This window comes from Sorex araneus, chromosome 6, assembly GCF_027595985.1.
Source record: "Sorex araneus isolate mSorAra2 chromosome 6, mSorAra2.pri, whole genome shotgun sequence".
Lineage (NCBI taxonomy): Eukaryota > Metazoa > Chordata > Mammalia > Eulipotyphla > Soricidae > Sorex > Sorex araneus.
The window spans coordinates 150,593,145-150,615,500 of NC_073307.1; the positions used below are offsets into that span (position 1 = coordinate 150,593,145).

Genomic DNA, 22,356 nt, shown 5'->3' on the forward strand with positions numbered 1-22,356 from the left:
ACATCTATTATTTGTTTGAAATAATACTTTAAGTGCTAATTATCCACAGTTAAATATCTATAAAAGATATAGCATTGGTAGTTTACTAGGCAATAATGCTTAGATAATTAGTTTTATGCTCTTATTGCACTTACAAATGAGGACCACACTTGATAGTAGTATTATTTTAAATAGGTATATTTTAAGTTTTAGATAAAACAGTATGTTATTCATGCAAAGATTTTATTTTTAATTTAATTTAATTTTATTTGAGGTACTACAGTTTATAACCCTTCGTGATAGGATTTCATGCATAACACAACCCTGATCAAACTTCCCCTCACCCCACCTGCCATGTCCACTTCCTTCTCACCAGTTCCCCAGTGTCAACCCCTGCCTAGCTAATTCCTCTCTGCCCCTACCACTTGCTTTCTCCGTTGGTGGCCCACTACCAAAAATCAATCTCATTTTGTCCCATTGAGTATTTTTTATATCCCTACAGTGCTTCTTTATATCCCGTATGTATGAGAAATAATTGAGTCAGTCCTTTTTCCTTCGAGTTACTTCAGTCAACATGATACGCACCAGATCCATCATGTACCAGCTAATTTCATGATTTCATCTTTTCTTATAATTCCATTATGCATATGTCCTATGTTTCTTCATCTGGTCATCTGCTCTTGACAAGTGAGTTGTTTCTAGAAGTTGGTTATTGTGAATTTGGCTGTAATGAACAAATATAGAAGGGCAAATCTTCTCAATGTGCTTTTTATTTTTTGGTATGGGATAGACATCAAGAAGTGGAGTTGCTGGATCATGTAGTACACTGATTCATTATTTTTTAAAGAATGTATGCTGTATTTTTTTCCAAAAATGCTGGACCAGAAATGTTCCTACTAACAGTGAATTTTTTCCTCACATCTACAACATTATTGTTTATTTTTGTTTCTTTGTGATACATTACAGTTTCACTGGTCTGAGTTGACATATCATTGTTATTTTTTTTAATTTGTATTTTCCTGATGATAAGTGATATATATGTGTACGCCTTTATCTGTGTGTGTATATATATATATACATATATATATATATATTCTTTTTGGCCATCTGTATGTCTCTGTTGAGAGTTACTATCCGTATACTTCTATTCCATTTCCTTGTGTCATTGTTTGTTTTGTTCTTGTAAACAAAAAGCTCAACCAGAGATTTTTATAGTGTGATATTAATCATCTGTCTGAAGACTAGTTGGAAAATATTTTCTCTATGTCTATTGGTTGTCTTCTTACTTTTGTTCTTGTTTCTTTTGTGCTGTAGAAGCTTCTGTATATGATGGTTACATTTATTTATCTTTGATTCTGTTTAGTTGGCCAATGGTATTGAATCATTGAAGAGAGCATCTGCTTCCATGCCAAAATGTTCCACGTATGTTTTCTTCAATGTAATTGAAGGAGAAGGTCAGATATCAATGTCTTTAATCTGCTTTGATTTGACATTGTGCACGGTGTGATCAATGTTATTCCAGCACCATTTGCTATAGAGACTTTTTTTGCTCCACATCATGTCCCTGCTCCCCTCTTTTTATAAACATTAAATGTCCCTTATACCTGAGGATTTTTCTCTGGACTTTCAATTCTGCAACATTGACCAACTGTCTGTCCTTTGTTTTGATGACTATAGCTTTATCACACAGTTTGAAGTTGTGGAAAGTGAAGTCTGCTAAAGTTTTTGGACCTAAGATTTCTTAGGTTTACTAAATGGACTTATTATTCCCTGTGAAATTCAGGCATGTTTAATCTATAAACATAGATTACAGCACTGCACTCTAGCGCTATTGTCCAGTTGTTCATCATTTGCTGGAGCAGGTACCAGTAAAGTCTTCATTGTGTGACTTGCTGTTACTGTTTTTGACATATCCTATACGTCCCAGGCAGCTTGCCAGGCTCTGCTGTGCAGGTGGGATACTCTCAGTAGCTTGCCGGGCTATCTGAGAGAGATGGAGGAATCGAATCCATGTCGGACTAGTGTTCCAATCCAAACATAGATTATAAATTAAAATATATATTTAAATATCTTTAAAAATGTCATGGCATCTTTAATAGAACTACATTGCATCTGCAGTGTTCTGGGAAGATTGCCACTTTGACAAATGTTGATACTTCCTATCCATGAAGAGGGGATGTTTACATTTCCTTGTGTCTTTATGTTTTATTTTATAATAACATGGTTTTGTTCTAGGTAAGTCTTTAACTTTTTTTGTCAGGTTGATTCCCAGGTATTAGATTTTCTGAGGAACAACTGGAAAATGGGATTAACTTTTTAACCTCTCTCTCATTTGCTTTACTGTTTGCATGTAAAAAGAAGCAATAGTTTGTCCATTGATTTTGTATTCTGCTACTCAATGGTATAAATATACATTTTCTAAGGTATTTTGCAGAGTCTTTAGCATTTTCAAAGTGTAGTTCCATGTCTCTGCAAACACTGAGACTGACATCTTTTATAGTCTGAGTGCCTTCAATATCTGTTTCTTGCCTAATTGCTATGGCTTGGAATTTCGGAACTAAATTGAAAAGTAGTGATGAGAGTGGACATACTTGGCTTGTGACTGAGTTTATAGGAAAGGTTTTCAATTTTACAGGATCGTGCACAATATTTTCTGTGAGCATGTGGTAATTGGCTTTAGCTATATTGAAAATTCTTTCACCTTCCACTTTATTGAGTTCACATCATGAATGTGTTTGCACCTTTTTGAATGTTTCCTCTGAATCTATTGATATTACTAGATTACTATTTTTTCTTATATTGATGGTGTTTATTACATTGAATGACTTGAGTATATTAAACCATGAATTTTATTTGATCATGGCAAATGATCTTTCCGATATTCTTTGTACTTGGTTGGCTAATATTTTGTTGAGAATGTTTGCATGTATGTTCAAGAGGGATATAGCTTTCCCTTTTTGTGATATCTCTCTCTCCTTTTGATGCTATGGTTACTTTTGCCTCATTGAAATTGGGAGGATTCCTGCTTCTACAACTTCCTGAAAGAGCCTGGAAAAAATGGGAGTAGGTCTTTTTTAATGGTTTGTAATGAAATTCAAGTAGAAACACAGCAAATTAGATTGCAAATTAACATCAGAAACAATTAAACTCAAGGAACAAAAATAACATAGAAGACTGAACTAGCAACAAACGGCTTTAAATCTTTAGACAAGAACTTAACACTTGGGGCTGGAGAGATAGCACAGCGGGTATAACGTTTGCCTTGCACGCGGACGAACTGAGTTCGATTCCCAGCATCCCATATGGTCCCCTGAGCGCTGCCAGGGGCGATTCCTGAGTGCAGAGCCAGGTGTAACCCTTGTGCACCGCCAGGTGTGACCCAAAAAGCCAAAAAAAAAAAAAAGAAAAAATAAAAATAACTTAACACTTAACAACTCCATGGTAACACATAATTGTTTTCACTTAAAAATTGATTTTTATAAAAACATTGATTTTGATAGTAGAGCTTTGTTATCTAATTAATTTTAATTCTAGAGTTGTTTGGACAGTTGATGATTTGTTAATATTTAAAAACAAATAAATAAATTTAGATAACTTAAAGTAAGGAAAAACTTGCTAGTGAATATATCTACGACAGGAATTTTTGGAGAGGCCGGGAACACGTAGATTTCCCTTTCCATTTCATCAATAATTATTGATGACAAGGTCTTCCACTGAGTTTTCATGCTCTGTAATGTCTTTCTTTCTCTCACTTCTGTTTATAGTTTCCAATGTCTGTTTTCATGCTTTCTTAATCTCGCACCACTGTTTCTTTGAGCTTATTAAAGATTGTCAACATATTCTAGCTATAATCTTTATGTGAGAGGTTCCAGTTCTGATTGAGTTGTCCAGGCTACTATCTTCCTTTCGAAAGTGTGGTGGTATTTCTAGGCTGCTTATGCATTGTGTCTGTTGGTATCTAGATTTGAGTCTTTCAAATTTATCACCTGTGCTCTCTTGCCAGGGCACTCTCTAGGGTAGCCAGAGAATTAATAAACTCAGTTATCCTAGAGAGTCTCTTGCCCGAACGCCTGGCTGTCTTCCCTGGGGCCCCTCAGAGGTGATGGGCTCCAGCTTCCCTCCCCACCCTGAAGAGCTCCCGGGGGCCAAAGACCACCAGAAGCTAGCTACAGCCATGCCTGAGGCTCCTCTCCACATGTTTGGGCCTTGTAGCCTAGTTCTCCCTGTGGGAGAAAGGGCAAGCTTCTGAGAGTTTCCTGCCTACATGTGACAGCCTTGCAAGCTTCCCATGGTGTATTCATATGCTAAATCCAGTAACAAGCTGGATCTCATTCCCCTAACCCTGAAAGAGTCTCCAGTGGGAAGTTGTTGGGAGGGCCAAGTTGAAAGAGATTTCTAAGATCTCAGGGAAAGGATGAATGGAGATTTACTGAGCCCGCTAGAGAAATCGACGATTAACGGGGTTTTCATGATTCGTGATTTGTGATCCTAGAGAGTTACTTCCCTCTTTGGTTGTCACTCAGCAGTTGTTTAGAATTTTGTGCAAGGATATCAGGATGACTTTTAATGTCTTTGACTATGTCACTACTTCAGCTGTAGTTTCGGGGTCTAGGTTATTTTACTACCATGGTTAACTTCGTTCATTTTTCTGTGGAAATAGGAGATCGAGGTTAGTATCAAGATAAAGCTAGAATTAGTGTGGTATGGTAAGAGGCTGCCAAACCACTCCAGTGCAAGTTCAGCGAAAATGTCCCACTTGTCCCCTTGGAATATGCAGGAGTGAAGAAGCAGTGTGTAACTAAAGAGGGACCTCAAGCTTCTGTGGGTTGTGTGGATCCCATCAGGCCAGTGGTTTTTGTAAGCACTTTATATAAGAGACTTGGAGCCAAAAGAGAGATTCCTGGCCTGCTGCATAAGACTCTGTATGGCTTCTGCTGGATTGAGTTATCACCTGTTTTGTAATATACTTTGTGTATTTATAGAACTCAACATTTTTAATAGAAGTTCCCTCTCATATGGCCTGATTGATTTATCTTAAAGGTCCTATCACTTCAGACTAATCCAGAAATTGTTGTGAAGGTTGTGATTTTAAAATGCCATTGACAACTTTTCCCATTTGTGGATAAAAAATTCTTCTGATCAGGGACATCTCACATGTGTTTGCTTATTATTACAACTTGATGCACAACATGACAGGTAAATTTATGTCCTGATGCCTCAGGCTAAGATATGGCTTCAAAGTCTCCTTTAACAACTTTCTCTAGGATCCTATGACTAAGTAATCTATGATGGTAACTGAAATAAAATAGGTTCCCAATCCTGTCACATCTGTCTTTGTTCCTCTAGAGATTCTCTCTCTCTAGCACTATTTTATATCTTAAAAAATTAATTTTCCCCAATCTTACATGATTGTTTTTTTTCAGAACATTCTGGTATTTTTTTTGTTTTGGTTTCAAAAATAAAAGAAGCACAGAATAGAAAGAACCCCATGTAAGAACAAAATTGTGAGTGCCTACAATAATAAACTTATCTGATGTAACCTTGTCAGTTTTATTGCAGTTTGAGATGGTCTGTGTGGCAGCTCTGAGTGTTTTCTGGAAAATCATGAAAAATCAAAGCTTTGTCACTGAGTTTGTCCTCCTGGGATTTTCACAGAATCCAGATGTTCAGAAAATTGTATTTGTCATATTTTTGTTTGTCTACATTGCAACTATCTGTGGCAACCTGCTGATTGTGGCAGCCATCATCAGCAATCCAGCGCTCATGGGCTCCCCGATGTACTTCTTCCTGGTTTTTCTATCGTTCCTGGATGCATGTTTTATCTCAGCAATTGGCCCTAACATGATCATAGACTGTCTCTATGAAAAGAAAACCATCTCCTACGTGGGTTGTATGATGCAGATATTTACTGAACACTTTTTTTCTGGAGCAGAGATGATTGTCCTCACATCCATGGCCTATGACAGGTATGTGGCCATCTGCAAACCCTTGCACTACACTTCTATCATGAACTCAAGGCTCTGTGGCATTCTGATTGGAGTAGCCTGGGCAGGGGGCTTTCTGCATGCCATTATACAGCTTCTTTTTACTCTACAACTTCCTTTCTGTGGTCCTAATGTTATTGATCACTTTATTTGTGAATTGTACCCATTACTGGAGCTTGCATGCACTGATACATATGCTTTTGGCCTTATGATAGTGGCCAACAGTGGAACCTTTTGCATCCTAATCTTCTTCATGTTACTAGTGTCCTATGGGGTCATCTTGTTCTCCCTGAGAAACTACAGCACTGAAGGACAGAGGAAAGCCCTCTCCACCTGTGGAACTCATGTTGCAGTTGTGGTTTTGTTCTTTATTCCGTGTATATTTGAGTATGCGCGGCCTCCAGTTTCTTTCTCCCTTGACAAAATCGTGGCAATATTCTACACTATCCTAACTCCTTTACTCAATCCTTTGATTTATTCTTTCAGAAATAAGGAGGTGAAAAATGCCATTAGCAAACTGTGCAGCCGGTTAATGATTGTTTCTGTTGCAAAATAAAGCCTTAAGGTTTGAAAGAAAGGTTAAATGTAACTTTATTGCATCAGATTGATCTCTGAGTGTAAAGTGAGGAATAAACCCTCAGACCTTTCACATGTTTCTGCCCCTCCTCCAAATTCACACAAAATGTAAAAGTAAATAATAAATTAAAATATCCTGAAAATTTCCCAAGTGATATAAGGCATTATATTTTTTGAAATGCCAATTAAATTTCTTAATGAAATTTGAAAGAAACATTAGACTTCTGAGACAGAAAACACTTATCTGGCACCATATTCCCAATTTCTTTGCAGATGCATTGATTTGAGTTCTGCGTGTTCTATATTAACTGTAATGACGAGCTTTATTGCATTGTGAGTGAGTTAAATTACCTACATAGATATATTTTTATCGATCTATACACTCATTATCTTCGATGTATTCAGATGAGTCAGATCTTATATATTGTTTGGTGTTATTTTAGACTAAGAATGTTAAATAATTCATCCTTTATATCAGTTACTTCTCTGTGAATTCATTACTACCCAAAATTCCCTTGTTGTGTGATAAGAAAATTTTGTTGAAATATTCTTGCATAATAATTAGGTCATTTTCATAGGATCTAAGCATGGTGAATTTATAGGGCTTATGATATGGTAATTTCCTCATCCTGCTTTTTTTTTAATGTTGTATTATCACTATATCACTGTAATCCCCTTGATGGTTGATTTGCTCGAGCGGGTACCAGTAATGTGTCCATTCATCCTAGCTCTGAAAATTTAATAGTCTCTCTTTTCTCGTTTTTGTTAGTGGTACAGCAATGAAGGCTCTTTCAGGGGAAGGGGAATGAGACCCTTCATTTGTACTGCATTAGCCATGCCATATACACCACGGAGAGCTTGCCAGGCTCTGCCGTACCCACAGAATGCTCTCAGTACCTTACTAAGTTCTCGTTTTTTAAAAAAAAAATTAAATTTTATTGAATCATAGAAGAAAATGTAGGCAGAACTCTCCATGATATTGAAGTTAAAAGCATCTTTAAGGACAAAACAGCACTGACCATGCAAGTGGAAGGAAACATAAACAAATGGGACTACATCAAACTAAGAAGCTTCTGAACTTCAAAAGAAACAGTGACCAAGTTCTCTAAGAGGGAGAGCTAGGCAATAAGATGTCAGAGGACTGCTATTTATTCAGACATTGTTTAAACTGATTGAATTGGGCATGAACTCCACATTCCTTTTTTTAGTCAATATATTAAATTTATTTATTTTTTTTTCTGTTTTGTCATCAGACTTTGAGCATTTATTGTTATTTGGCATTTTCAATTCCTTTGCTTGTTTCTTTATATAACATACATGAATATAATTATCTGTTTTTGTCTTTTTCCTTCTGATTTTGCATTACATAATACCCTCTGGGTTCACCCAAAATTTAGAAAAAAATTGACATTATTTTTTTAGTAGCTCAGTAATATTCCGTTACATATATATATACCATGTTTTTTTTAAAACTTTTTATTAAATCACCATGTGGAAAGTTACAAAGTTCTCAGTTTTATATGTCAGTTATACAATATTCAAACACCCATCCCTTCACCAGTGCCCATATTCCACCACCAGAAACCCCAGTATACCCCCCGCCCCCACCCCCTACTGTATAACTAATGAATTTCACTTCATTTTTTCTTTACCTTGATTACATTCCATAATTCAACACAAAACTCACTATAGTTGTTAGAGTTTCCAAGCAAGAAAGACAGACCTACTACATTTGAAAATTAGTTTGCTTAGTTCACAGTCCAGAGAGCTGGTTGCTACATTAAAAACCTTCAATATTTCAACAAAAACTTACTGTTATTATTTGGAGTTTCCCCCCCCAAGTCAGAACTGTTCAAAAGGAACCGTTTCACATTGCTGACAATTATAAATGTTAAGCCGTGTCCGCGCGGTTTTGGATTTCTGTATAAAGTCCAGGGAAAATTCTGCCAGATGCTGGAACCCCAATTCCAAAAGCTGTCTCTGGTTCCCGCTCATTCCACATCCACCGGCTCTGCAGAGACATGGGCACCTGGGCCGAAAACCCGGCCAGCCGGAGCCGAGCCCCGGCCCTGGTGGGGGCTGGCCCTGTATCCCGAGGCTGTTTCAAGTTCAAAGCACACATTTTTTTTTTTTTTTTTCCTCGCGCCAAAAGTTCATACCTTCTCAACGGACCCACAAGATGTCGGATACCACGCCGTCTCCCGGAGGGGAGAGAGACCAAGAAGGAAGGTTATTTCCTCCATTAGCCGGCGTGGGGCAAAAGCTTAGTTCACAGTCTCCATACACGGGTGCAAGCATTTGCTGGAACCCCAATTCCAAAAGCTGTCTCTGGTTCCCGCTCATTCCACATCCACCGGCTCTGCAGAGACATGGGCACCTGGGCCGAAAACCCGGCCGCAAATTTATTTTATTTTTTTATTCACTTGTATCACTTATAGTCCTGTTGATCTTCGATTTGCTTGAGCTGGTGCCAGTAACATCTCCATTTGTCCCTGTCCCGAGCTAGTGTAGCCCAATGATACCTGCTCGCTCCAGGAACAGGAAGAGCCTCAAAATGTTCATTGAGAGATTTGACTAAGAAATCTGACCATTTAGTTGGTGGGCGACCCCGAGGTCTTTTGACGTCCTGTGAAATCCGGTCGGTAACAGCTCTAGTCCAACTGTCGTCTCTGAAACGCATTACATGACCGCCGCATCTGATTTTTGATACCTTGGCAAAGGAGACAGCATCCCTGAATTTTGACCGTCGATGAAGGTCAGAACTCCGGATTCCTTCTCTCACTTGAGTGAGACGTGATACTCCCAGCATAGCTCTCTTGATTCCTCTTTGGGATACCCTAATAGCATTCTCATTCTGTTTGCATTGGGCCCAGGTCTCTGAGGCATATGTTAGTGCAGGAAGAATGCTGGAATCAAAAAGATGTACCTGGAGTCTGGAGGTTCTAAGTTCTCTTAACCACCTCTTCTACCCTCTTGAATGCATTCCACGCTGCTCTCTTCGCCTGTGCATTTCTGGCACCAAGTCATTCCTCATGTTGAGTTCTCGAGCCAGGTACACATAGCTGCTGCAATCGGAGATGTTCGTTCTATTGAGAGCAAATGGAGCTTCAGAGACCAGTTCATTTTTTCATGAACATCGTCTTGTTGAGATTCAGATGCAATATCGACCTTTCCACACTTGAGATCAAAGTCAGTCAGCATTCGTGCTGCTTGGCTAATGTTTGGTGTTATGAGAACGATGTCATCAGCGAAGCGGAGGTGGTGTAGTTGCCAACCATCTATCTTCATGCCCATTCTTTCCCATTCCAGTTCTCACATGATGTTCTCTAGGGCGGCACTGAAGAGTTTTGGTGAAATGGTATCACCCTGCCATACCGCTCTCTTTACATCAATGATTTTTTTTATTTTTAAATCATTATATTTTTATTATTATTAGTTTCCGAATCACCATGATATAGTTTCAAAGCTTCCTTGTTTGAGTTTCAGTCATACAATGATTGATCACCCAAACTGTCACCAGTGCACATCTTCCAACGCCAAAGACTCAAGTATCCCCCCTTCCCCCCCTTCCATCCATCCTCTATGGCAGACAATCTCCCCCATACTTTGTTTTGCATTGCATGTTATGATTAGCATAAATTGTTGCGTGCCGCAAGTTTGGCTGCCTGCTCCTGTAAGTACTGTTTTTAGAAATCTCTGCAGCGAGCTGCTTAATTTGGAGATGCATTTGTGTGTCTTCGTATCATGGTCATTAAGGAGCATATACAGCTGCCAGAGGCAGTTTGTGGGTGTGACCTACAGGTCCCATAATCATGTCTTTTCTATATAATAATTCAGCTTCTATAATGTCAGTAAGTATTGTGGATAAGGAAGTAGTGTGAATTTTTTCCATAATCACCGTCACATTTGCTCTCATCTTGTTCTTATTTGATATGTATTCAGATGCATTTATTCTCAAAATGAAAAAGTAGCAGTGTATTTCATTCAAAGGCTACCCTCACTCAACGCCCGGATTCATGGTCAGATAAGTGTAAAAGAGGAAAGCACCATCAGAATTATGGTTTTCCAAACATACAAAGTGGATTTTCTTTCCTTTATTTAACATAAAGAGTTGGCATTTTCCATTGAATTAAGGACAATATTTTGGCCATTATCATTATTTGAACAACATATGCATATCTTAATATTTTTATTCTTAACTCCTTATTAAAATTGTATCTAATAAGACCTATAACATTTTTTTAGATTTGTGTTATAATTGCAAATTAATACATTGAGAGTATAGAGGGCCATATTGCAATTAAATTTTCTACTAGGCACGAAATACATGGAGCCTTCTTCATAGCAAACCACATCACTATTGTAGATATTTATCAAAGTGAATTTCAAAGAATAGAAATATAAAACAAATTATATTAAGTAAAGTTTGATAAAATGAAAAACAGAGTTTTATCATAGAGTTAGAATTCAAGATGGATAGAAAAATTCCTGGTCAATCTTCTGATAACTATTTAAGCTAAAAAACAATAGGAACTGTCAATTAAATTTTATACACTTTCTACAAAGATTAGGAGTTCTCTAGATGATATCTTTGTGTTGGAGGGGTTCAAATGGCAATGCTTATGGGATACTTCTGGATTTGCACTCATTAATTATTCTTAGTGAGAGTTGGGGGGACCATATCAAACCATATACTAGGAATTGATTGAAGTGGTGTCAGCTTCTTTAATGACATGATCCCTACTTGCTGTACTATCTCTCTGGTTCTTTCTAGAAACTTTCTTACCTGAACACAAAGACAATAACAATATCCATAGAAGGTGCAAACGTCTATTTAATATTTTTGTAGAATTTAAAAAATTTGTATTTGTTTTATTAGTTGAACCTTCTTCCATTATTGCTATGAATGAAATTAGAAATAGCATTTGGTTTACTAAAGATAAAGTTTTATTTTATTTATTTATTTATTTATTTTTAATAAAGCTTTTATATTATTGAATCACCATGTGGAAAATTGCAATGTTTTCTGGCTTAAGTCTCAGATATACAATGATGAATCAAGCATCCTTTCACTAGTGCCCATATTCCACCACCAAAAAACAAAACAAAACAAAACAAAAGAACAAAACCCCAGTACACCTCTCATCTTGCCCCCTATCCCCGTTTCATAATCACATTTAAAAGGTGCCTCTAAAGATGGCAGGCCAGGCTGGGGTAGGTACATAGGAGAGGAAATATGGGCACGTGATGGAGGGAAGTTGACATTGGAGGTGGGCTTGGTGACAGAATATCGTCTGTCAAAATCCCAATTACAAATAACCTTGCAATCACGTTGTTATAATAAACCAAAATTTAAAAATTGAATTTTATAGTTTTTTGATAAGTTTAGTATTAGTTCTATTGTTGCCATTCAAGTATGGCACATTTCAAAATAGAATTTAAACAATTATTGAATGGCTGTGAATTAAAGTTACAAATCTTTCAAGATTGGGTTTCAGTCATACTAAAATTGAACAGCCATCTCTCCACCAGTGTACGTTTTCCACCACCGATGTTACCAATATCCCTCCTGCCTTACCCCACCCCAATATACCTCCTGCTTCTGAAGCAGGTACGTTCCTTCTAATTAACTCTCTACTTTTGGGAATTACAGATTTCAATACAGATATTGAAAGGCTGTCATGTTTGGTCCTTTATCTACTTTCAGCACACATCTCCCATCCCAAGAGATCCGTCCAATTTAGTAGTCCCTTCTCCATCCCAACTGCCTCTTCTCCCAGCACATTTTGCTGGCTTCCAAACCACAAGGGGATTCTGTTGGCTCTTATCTTACTGTCCTTAGGTGTTAGTGTCATATTATGCTATTTTATATTCCACGTATGAGTGCAGTCATTCTATGTCTTTCTCTTTCTGACTCATTTCACTCAGCATGATAATCTCCATATCCATCCACTTATAGGCAAATTTCATGACTTCATCTTTTCTAACTATCGCACCTTTAGCAGTGCTGTCCCATTGTTTATCTATTTGCTCAAGCGGGTACCAGTAAAGTCTCCATTGTGAGAGTAGTTACTGTTTTTTGGGCATATCAAGTATGTCACGGGTAGCTTCTCAGGCTCTGCCATGTGGGTGGGATACTCTCTTGGTAGCTTGCCAGGCTCTCTAGGAGGGATGGAGGAATCTAACCTGGGCTGATACCATGCAAGACAAATGCCCTACCCACTGTACTATTGCTCCAGGCTTTTCTAACAGCTGCATAGTATTCCACTGTATAGATGTACCAAAGTTTCTTTAATAAGTCATCTGTTCTCGGGCACTTGGGTTGTTTTCAAATTCTGGCTATTGTCAACAGTGCTGCAATAACCATACATCCAAATGCATTTTTAAATGAAACTCAATTTACTTGGGTGAGGAAAATTTAACAATTTATATATTTTACAAAAATGGTTTTATGTTTTTAGGTTAAGTAAATATTATAATTACCATGCACATTTCTTTTTTGTTTTATTTTAATTATTTCATTGTTTTCCTTTTAATTTAATTTATTGTTTTATTTTCTTTTTTAAATTAAAGCACAATTTTTTACAAAATTATTTATAGTTGAGTTTTAGAAATACATTATTGCAACTCTGATGCTACCACCAGTTTTAACTTTCCTCCATCAATTTTCCCAAATTCCCTCCCATATCACTCCCACCCCTCTAGCCTGCCTTTCCAACAGGCACCTTTCTAAGTTTGGTCGTTAAAGTTTGGGTCTCTTGACTTCAGTGCTCTGGACATTTGATACTTGGCTTTATCATTCCTCAATATAACCTTTACACTGAATCCTCTGACCCTGGCCCCATTGCTCCTCTAAATAAATGAGGATTCCAAATAAATGGTTGAATTAGATCCATGATACATGAAGTACTGAAAAACTAGCTAGTTATTTTTTAAGCAGATACACATTCTTCTGACTGTCACCATTGTATTTTTGTGTGATATTTCACTCTTTTACAAGTATGTGATTATTTATCTAAATGATGACAGAGACACAAAATACATTTTCACATGAATGAATCAAATTGTAGGTACTATGGTAAAGCTAGCACAATGTCCATTATTTGTTTCTATAATTGCAGATCATGTATGATTACCATGACAGCTTTGAGGATTTGAGTCTCTTGACTTCAGTTGCCTGAGGCTTGCGAATAATGAGCTTCAGAGTTTCTGAATATAGGCATCTATCTGTGACTGGGTAGTGGAGGTAGTGGGGGGTTGGCATTGAGGTATTTATCTGACTTCAGTAGGGTGGGGCATCTGGATTAGACCCCTCCCTAAAATGCCAGAAATTGGAGGATGCATACAGATGATATTGTTTCCGGGTCTGGTTGAGACTGGAGTCCAAGGTCACAAAGTTCTGCTTACCTGGTTCTGTGTGACTTCACTCATCCATGATGTCTGGCCCGAGTGTCCAGATAGCGGCCTGGAGCATGGCGGTGGCTGGGTAGTGTGTAGTGGTACTCTATGAGTACCACAAGATATTTGATGGGGTTCAAAGTAGTAGGCAAGCAATCTTAGAGAAAATACATATATATAGCACTGTAGCACTGTTGTCCCATTGTTCATCAATTTGCTCCAGGGGGCATGAGTAATGTCTCCATTGTGAGACTTGTTTCTGTTTTTAGTATTCGAATAAGCCATGGGTAGCCAATCAGGCTCTGCCTTGTGGGCAGGATTTTCTCAGTAGCTTGCCAGATTCTCTGAGAGGGATGGAGGAATCTAACCCAGGTGGGCTACATGCAAGGCAAAAGCTCTACCTGCTGTGCTCTTGCTCAGCCGATATATATATACATATATGTATATATATACATATATGTATATATATATACACACACATATGTGTATGTGTGTGTATACATTACAGATGTAAAAGCACACAAGACTCAACCTTTAAAAACACTTAATGATCTTATAGAACGTCTAAATGGTCCTTGTCATAATAGAACAATTTTCATTCCCTTTCCTCTAAGGATCCTTTTGTGTAGCATTTTCAGTGGTTTTCCATTTTTTTTTCATAACTAACAATACAGTATGTGTTATTTTGGTTCTGCATTGGGGCAGGCATTCGGGTTCAGGATGGAAAAATCTGAAAGATGCTGATGGGAAGGTTTACACCAACACCTGGGATTGGTGTTGGAATATTAAATGTCATCAAATATTGTAATCTACCTAATCGATAAAATATCAGAAAGGAAAAGAAAACAAAATTCTTGTTCCCTTCACTCTACTGAAGGAAACTGTAGAATACCAGAGTACTAAAATCCATCAGAAGAAAAAAAACAAATTTGATATATCATTCATATGAAATATTTAAATTATAAATCAACTAGAGGCAATAGAAAAGGAATATTTGAAAGAAACTTTAGAACTCTGATTAACCACCTCTCTCCTCAAAGAAAACAATGTTTTTCATTCTATCTTAATAGGAACTAAGTGCATTTAAGTTTTATAACCATCAATTTAGTCTTTATAGTTATAAGACATTAAAATATTAACATTTGGTGCTGAAGGTTATTAATATAGAATCTCAATTTCTGTAGTCTAAACTAATATTGTGAATAATCCTAATATTTTCTCTGAAGATAACTTCTATTTAGATGAAAGGACAATTGGATTAGTAATGTTTGTAGTATTTATATTAAAATAAATCAAGTATAATTTTCTCATTAAATCTTGAGTGATTCTTGAGTTCAGTCATTATTAAACTCTGAACATCAGGCTGTGGGCAAAAGACCAAAAACAAAAATATAATCTCATGTGTCCTAAAAACAGTGAGGCAAATTAATGGCCATAATAGTTAAAACAAAAAAAAATTTTGCAAACAGATTTTTAATAAATGGGTGGGTCATGTTCCCAGACATTAAATTATACTCTTAAGTTATAGTTATCAAAACTGTCGCCCTGGAAGAAAAATAGAGAGACCAGCAGAATATAATCTATATCCCAGAGGAAAATTCTCACATTTATCAGTGTAAATTTTCAAAAGAGGTACTAGGTACATTAAACTTTAATTCTACCACATTTACCTGGGAATAAACTCCAGATAAACTATAGTATAAAGCATTGAAAAGAAAAATGTATTACTTTTTAAAAAAGTATATATCATTTTTGAAGTCTGCAGTATGAAAATCATAAAGAAAGAATAATATAGGTTATTAACTTAATGTATAATTCTTATCAAAATTTCTAGCTTTTGTTATTATTAAATAAACATGAAATGGCACACTATTTCTTATATTTCTCATTACAGATTGATTATGGAACCTTATCTGAGGATACTACCCTATCATTTTTATGAGCAAATAGAAGTTTTGACCTTTACCACAAAAAATGTATTCCATCTCCATATCACAAATATTTTATTTCTGAAGGTAATAAAAGGATCTTCAAATAGAGCACGAGCACAGATAACTATGTGCTGTAAAAATATAATTGCTCAGGGACAAAAGATTTTGCCAACACTTGAACCAAAACGTTAAGAGTCCTTGAAATCATACAGGTAGGAAATTCCCAACCTTGGGGAGAATTGTGATGCAATTCTACAGGTCCATGATGTCTCAGGGAAACCTCCCTCATTCCAGTGGGAAATCAATCGAAAAGGAAACTTTGATTTCTTATTCTCTCTTTCCCAAACCATGCTCATCACAGTGCTGCACGAGCAGTAGAGAACATTCTCTGCATCTTCAACTAGGGTGGCTCTTCCTCCATCTCTCTGATGAAGAAATAAGATGTGGACCCAACACTCACTTGTTTGTCACTTCATGGAGAATTATAGATTGCCAGGACCAGAGGATTCAATAAACTGAAACATGGTAGGATTCATAATTATACCTTTGTATTTTGAGGAAAAAATTCAAATGAAAAGTTAGGACTTAAAACTATAGATGGTATAATTCAACTGTCAGGTTTGAGAGAATATTAGGTTCTAAAATTAGGTTGTAAGATGAAATACTACAGCTTAACTGCACACTGGGATACTCACATAACCTTTCTGTCTCATGATTTTCACTTTAAATGGAGATTATAGTCTTTGTAAACTTAAGGAAAACATAGTGACATACAACATTTAGCATCAATAAGACAGCGTTCAAGATGCTTTAAGCTCTCAATAAGTATTGCAAAAAGAAGGAAAACTTTTTGTGGACTGACTGAAATAACTGTTATTTCAAGAGCTTAAACTTACTTTCTCTACTTATGTTCATTTTCAAGTTCAATACAAGTTAGGTAGAATGTAACATATTCATCAATTTGCATTAGCCTCAGCTGTACTTTGGTTTTCTGGATTTCTCATGTCTCAGGAATCCAAAATATATTTCTCCCTACAGTGATGTTTGCACTGGACTAGAGCGATAGCACAGAGTGTACGGTGTTTCCCTTGCATGCAGCCGATCCAATTTCGATTCCTCAGTCCCTCTCAGAGAGCCCAGCAAGCTACTGAAAATATCCCGCCAGCATGGCAGAGGCTGGCAAGCTACAGTGACGTTTTCAATATACCAAAAACAGTAACAAGTCTCACAATGGAGACATTCCTGGTGCCAACAAGAGCAAATCGATGAACAATGGGACTACAGTGACAGTGATAGATCAAAGGGAATAGAAGCATATTTAGAGTTCCATAAAATTCTTTGTGGAATGTTTGTGATATTTAAAAACATTAGCACAAGGTTTTGTGTTTTGCACAGGATAAGCACTCTCGTTTCAGCTCTGCAAAATCATTTTACCTGGTAGAAAATTAGATGATTTATAAGCACTATATCTTTCCTTTGAATATTTTGGGGAAGGAATAAATGAATTTTAGGTTAATAATGTGATTGAGAACACTTTATATCATTCTGGGTCAGGTGATAGTACAACCGGTAAGATGCATGTCTTTAACACAGCCAACACTGGTTATATCCAGGCATCCAACCTGGTGCTAGAGAGTTCCCCTAGAATTGAATCCTGGCATAGAGCCACAAATATCTAAGTGCTGAACACTGCTTAATGTGGTCCCTAAACCAAATCCAAACTTGATCACCTGGTATAGAGATTTATGTTATTGATTATATGATATATTAATTTAATTATATTGTCATGCATACATTGCTATATACATTGCTTAATAAAAATGATGACTTCAATGTTTATCAATATCTTCTGACTTATGCATACTAAATACTAAATATGCATAAGAATATTTTTTTGACTTGTGGATTGGGCAGTTTAAAATATGTTACCACTCGTTAGAAGAGGACACCAAGACTAAGGGTTTCTTCAGTGACACATGGTTTTTAGCAAATAAATTAAATAATGCAATAATTAATTCGAATTAATTATAGTGATTAGTCTATTTGATTAATTTAATCAAATTAGTATATTTGTTAAACTATGACATGAAGAATAATATCATACTTGTAAATGAACTGCATCACTTTTTTCACACCATTACAGTTTTTTACTACTATATGTATCTTTTCTATTTGAAACTCAATTATGCAGTGCCCTGCATTTTTATCAGTTGCCTTGGTTCTTAACTGTTATCCATTTCATTGCCTTCTCTTCTCTTTTGGCACTAGGATCAAATGATTTTTTTTCCCTTCCAATATAAGTTTGACTCATGGAACAATGTTGTATTTTATTTATACTCTTGCAGTATTGGAGACAATTGTAGCAAGATACAGAGGTCATTGTGCAGGCATTGCTGAAATGAATTAAACTTGAACACAAATGAGAATGGGTAAGATTTTTTATCAACGTTGTGAGTTTTGAGGTTCATTTTATGTTATATTCATATTTTATATTTATAGAATAAATTTTATTTGTACTGTAAGCCTCATAGTTTCCTACATATTAAAGAGCAAAGGCATATGCGAATATCATAAAATTTGTGATCGTTTCTGTATTAAAGGCAGCTGAGGCTAAAATTGTTGTCCACAGTTGTAGCTGGAAATGCACTGAGAAATTGAAATAATTGAAATAATTATTGAAATAAATCTCTGGGTCATTAAAGGACAATATTTCTGTGGATAAAATAGCTGACTTTCTACATGAGAATCAATAGAAACTTCAACCAGTAAAAGCACAATATCATAAGTTACACTTTTGTGTTGTCCTGGTAGAAAAATCATTGGAAATCATTTTTTTTGCCTTTTGGGTTACACCTGGCGATTCACAGGGGTTACTCCTGGATCTGCACTCAGGAATTATCCCTGGCGGTGCTGAGGGGACCATAGGAGATGCTGGGAATCGAACCCGGGTTGGCTGCATGCAGGGCAAACACCCTACCCGCTGTGCTATTGCTGCAGCCACTGGAAATCATTCTTGACATAATCTGTTGATACATTCAGATAGTTGCTGAAAGCATGTACTTTGTAAGAGAGTAAATTTCAAATAGTTATATATTAGGAAGTTGTACTAAAAAAATGGAGGACATCTTACATGTAATTAATAAGTAGTGAGTAAAAACTCAAGATTCAGCTATATTCAGCATGTTTCTGTATTTCTTACTTTGTAGTTTTGCTACATCTTTAATCTCTATATGTGGATTAGAAACAGAACAGTCATTCACTCTCTGATTTTCTTGCTGGCAAAGAAGGATTCTTGTTCCTGTCTGGGTTGATCCAATAGGCAAGAACTGGCTATGTAAAGAATGCAAAGGTCTAGGTTTAAATTCCAGATCAACATCTATTATTTGTTTGAAATAAAACTTTAAGTGATAATTTTCCAGAGTTAAATATGTATACAAGATATAGCATTGGTAGTTTACTAGGCAATAATGCTTCGATAATTATTATTATGCTATTATTGAACTTACGAATGCGGACAGCACTTTATAGTAGTATTATTTTAAATAGGTTTATTTTAAGTTTTAAATTAAACAGTATGTAATTCATGCAAAGATTTTGTTTTAATTTAATTTAATTTGAGGTACCACGGCTTATAACCTTTCATGATAAGATTTCATGCATAACACAACCCTCACCAACCTTCCCTTCATCCCACCTGCCATGTCCACTTCCTTCCCACCAGTTCCCCAGTGTCAGCCCCTTCCTAGATAATTCCTCTCTGTCCCTTCCACTTGCTTTCTCTGTTGGTGGCCCACTACCAAAGATCGATTCCCATTTTTTTCCATTGAGTATTTTTTATACCCCTATAGTGCTTCTTTATATCCTGTATATAAGAGAAATAATTGAGTAAGTCCTTTTCCTTTCAATTTACTTCAGTCAACATGACACCCTCCAGATCCATCATGTACCAGCAAATATCATGACTTCATCATTTCTTATAATTCCATTATGTTTACGTACTATGATTTGTTAATCTAGTCATCTGATCTTGGACAGGGAGTTGTTTCCAGAAGTTGATTATTGTGAATTTGTCTGCAATGAACGAATATAGGAGTGCAAATGTTCTTAATATATATGTATATATATATATATATTGGTATTGGGGTTGCTATCAAGAAGGGGAGTTGCTGTTTCATATAATAGTCTGATCCCTTGTTTTTTAAAGAATGTCTGCTGATTGTCCTAAAATGCTGGACCAGAAATGTTTCTACTAACAGTAAATTTTTACCTCACATCTACAATATTATTGGTTGTTTTTGTTTCTTTGTTACAGTTTCACTGGTCTGAGATGACATACCATTTTTGTTTTTTATTGGTATTTTCCTGATCATAAGTGACATATATACATATATACCTATACTTTTTGGCCATCTATATGTCTCCATTGAGAATTACTGTTTGTATGCATCTATTCTATTTTCTCGTGTCATTTTTCTTTGGTCTTGTAAAATTCAAACAGAGCTTTTTATATTGTGATATTAGTCATCTGTCTAATGACTACTTGGAAAATATTTTTTTTATATTTGTTGGTTGTCTTCTTATTCTTGTCCTTGTTTCTTTTGTGGTGCAGAAGCTTCTTAGTTTGATGGTCACATTTGTTTAAATTTGATTCTGCTTACTTGGCCAATGGTATTAAATCATTTAAGATAGCATCTGCTTCCATGCCAAAATGTTCCACCTATATTTTCTTCAATGTAATTGAAGGGGAAGTTTGGATATCAAGGTCTTTAATCTGCTTTGATTTGACTTTGTACACAGTGTGATCAAAGTTGTTCCAATACCATTTCCTAAAGAGACTTTTTTTTTTGCTCCACTTTATGTCTCCAACCCCTCTTTTTATAAACATTAAATGTCCCTTACACCAGAGGATCAGTCTCTGGACGTTCAATTCTGCAACATTGACCTGAGTGTCTGTCCTTTGTTTTGATGAATATAGCTTAATCACACAGTTTGAAGTTGGGGAAAATGAAGTCTGCTATATTCTTTTTACATAAGATTTCTTAGGTTTATTAAGGGGACTCATTATTCCCTGTGAATTTCAGGCATGTTTAATCTATAAACATAGATTATAGCACTGCACTGTACCACTGTCATCCATTTGTTCATCAATTTGCCAGAGTGTCTCCATTTTGAGACTTGTGACTGTTTTTGACATATCCTTTATGCTCCAGGTAGCTTGCCAGGCTCTGCTGTGCGGGTGGGATACCAAAGGTAGCTTGCCAGGCTCTCTGACAGAGATGGAGGAATCAAACCGAGGTCGGCCGCATGCTATCACTCCAGTCCAAACATAGATTATAAATTAAAATATGTTTTAAATGTCTTGAAAAGTTTCATGAGTATTTTTTTAGACTACATTGCATCTACAGTGTTCTGGGAAGAATGCCACTTTGACAAATATTGATACTTCCTATCCATGAAGAGGGGATGTTTATATTTCCTTGTGACTTTTTCTTTCATTTTATAATAAGATAGTTTTATTCTAAGTAAGTCTTAACCTCTTTTGTTAAGTTGATTCCCAGGTACTAGATTTTCCGAGGAACAAATGCTGAATGGGATTAATTTTTTAACTTGTCTCTCAATTGCTTTATTATTTGCATGTAAGAAAGGCGAGAGTTTGTCCATCGATTATGTAGTCTGCTACTCAAGGGGATAAATATACTTTTTCTAGGTATTACTTTATAGAGTCTTTAGCATTTTCAAAGTGTAGTTTCATGTCTCCGCAAACACTGAGTCTGACATCTTTTCTAGTCTGATAGTAAATGTCTTTACTATCTCTTTCTTGCCTAATTGCTATGGCTTGGACTTCCGGAACGAAATTAAATAGTAGTGATGAGAGAATACATCGTTGTCTTGTGACTGACTCTAGAGGGAAGGTTTTCAATTTTTCAGCACTGTGTACAATATTTGCTGTTAAATTGTGGTAATTGGCTTTAACTATATTGAAAATTCTTTCACCTTCCACTTTATTGAGTTCACATCATGAATGGGTTTGCGTCTTTTTGAATGTTTTCTCTGCATCTATTGATATTACTAGATGACTATCTTTTTCTTATATTAATGTGGGTTATTATGTTGATTGATTTGAGTATATTAAACCATGAATCTTATTTGATCATGGTGAATGATCTTTCTGAAATACTTTGTATTTTTTGGCTAATATTTTGTTGAGAGTCTTTGCATTTATGTTCATCAGAGATACAGCTTTCCATTTGTTGATATCTCTCTCTGCTTTTGATGCCAGGCTTTTGTTTGCCTCATTGAAACTGGGAGAATTCCTGCTTCTACAACTTTCTGAAAGAGCCTGGAAAGAATTGGGAGTAAGTCTTTTTTAATGGATTGTAGTGAAATTCAAGTAGGAACACTGCAAATTTGATTGCAAGTAACATTGGAACCAACTAAACTCAAAAACCAAAAATATGTTACATAGAAGACTGAACTAGCATCAAACA

At 36.1% G+C, this 22,356-nt stretch overlaps 1 protein-coding gene across 1 annotated transcript; it reads left to right on the forward strand.

Moving 5' to 3' along the window:
- Nucleotides 1-5,583: 5,583 nt before the first annotated feature.
- LOC101540796 (olfactory receptor 4C15-like) lies at nt 5,584-6,519 on the forward strand. The gene has a single exon (XM_012935882.2). The coding sequence runs from the start codon at nt 5,584-5,586 to the stop codon at nt 6,517-6,519; it is 936 nt and encodes a 311-aa protein (XP_012791336.2).
- Nucleotides 6,520-22,356: the final 15,837 nt, after the last annotated feature.

Coding starts and splice junctions, on each gene's coding strand:
- LOC101540796 (XM_012935882.2), top strand. CDS start 5,584: ATGAAAAATCAAAGCTTTGTCACTGAGTTTGTCCTCCTGGGATTTTCA.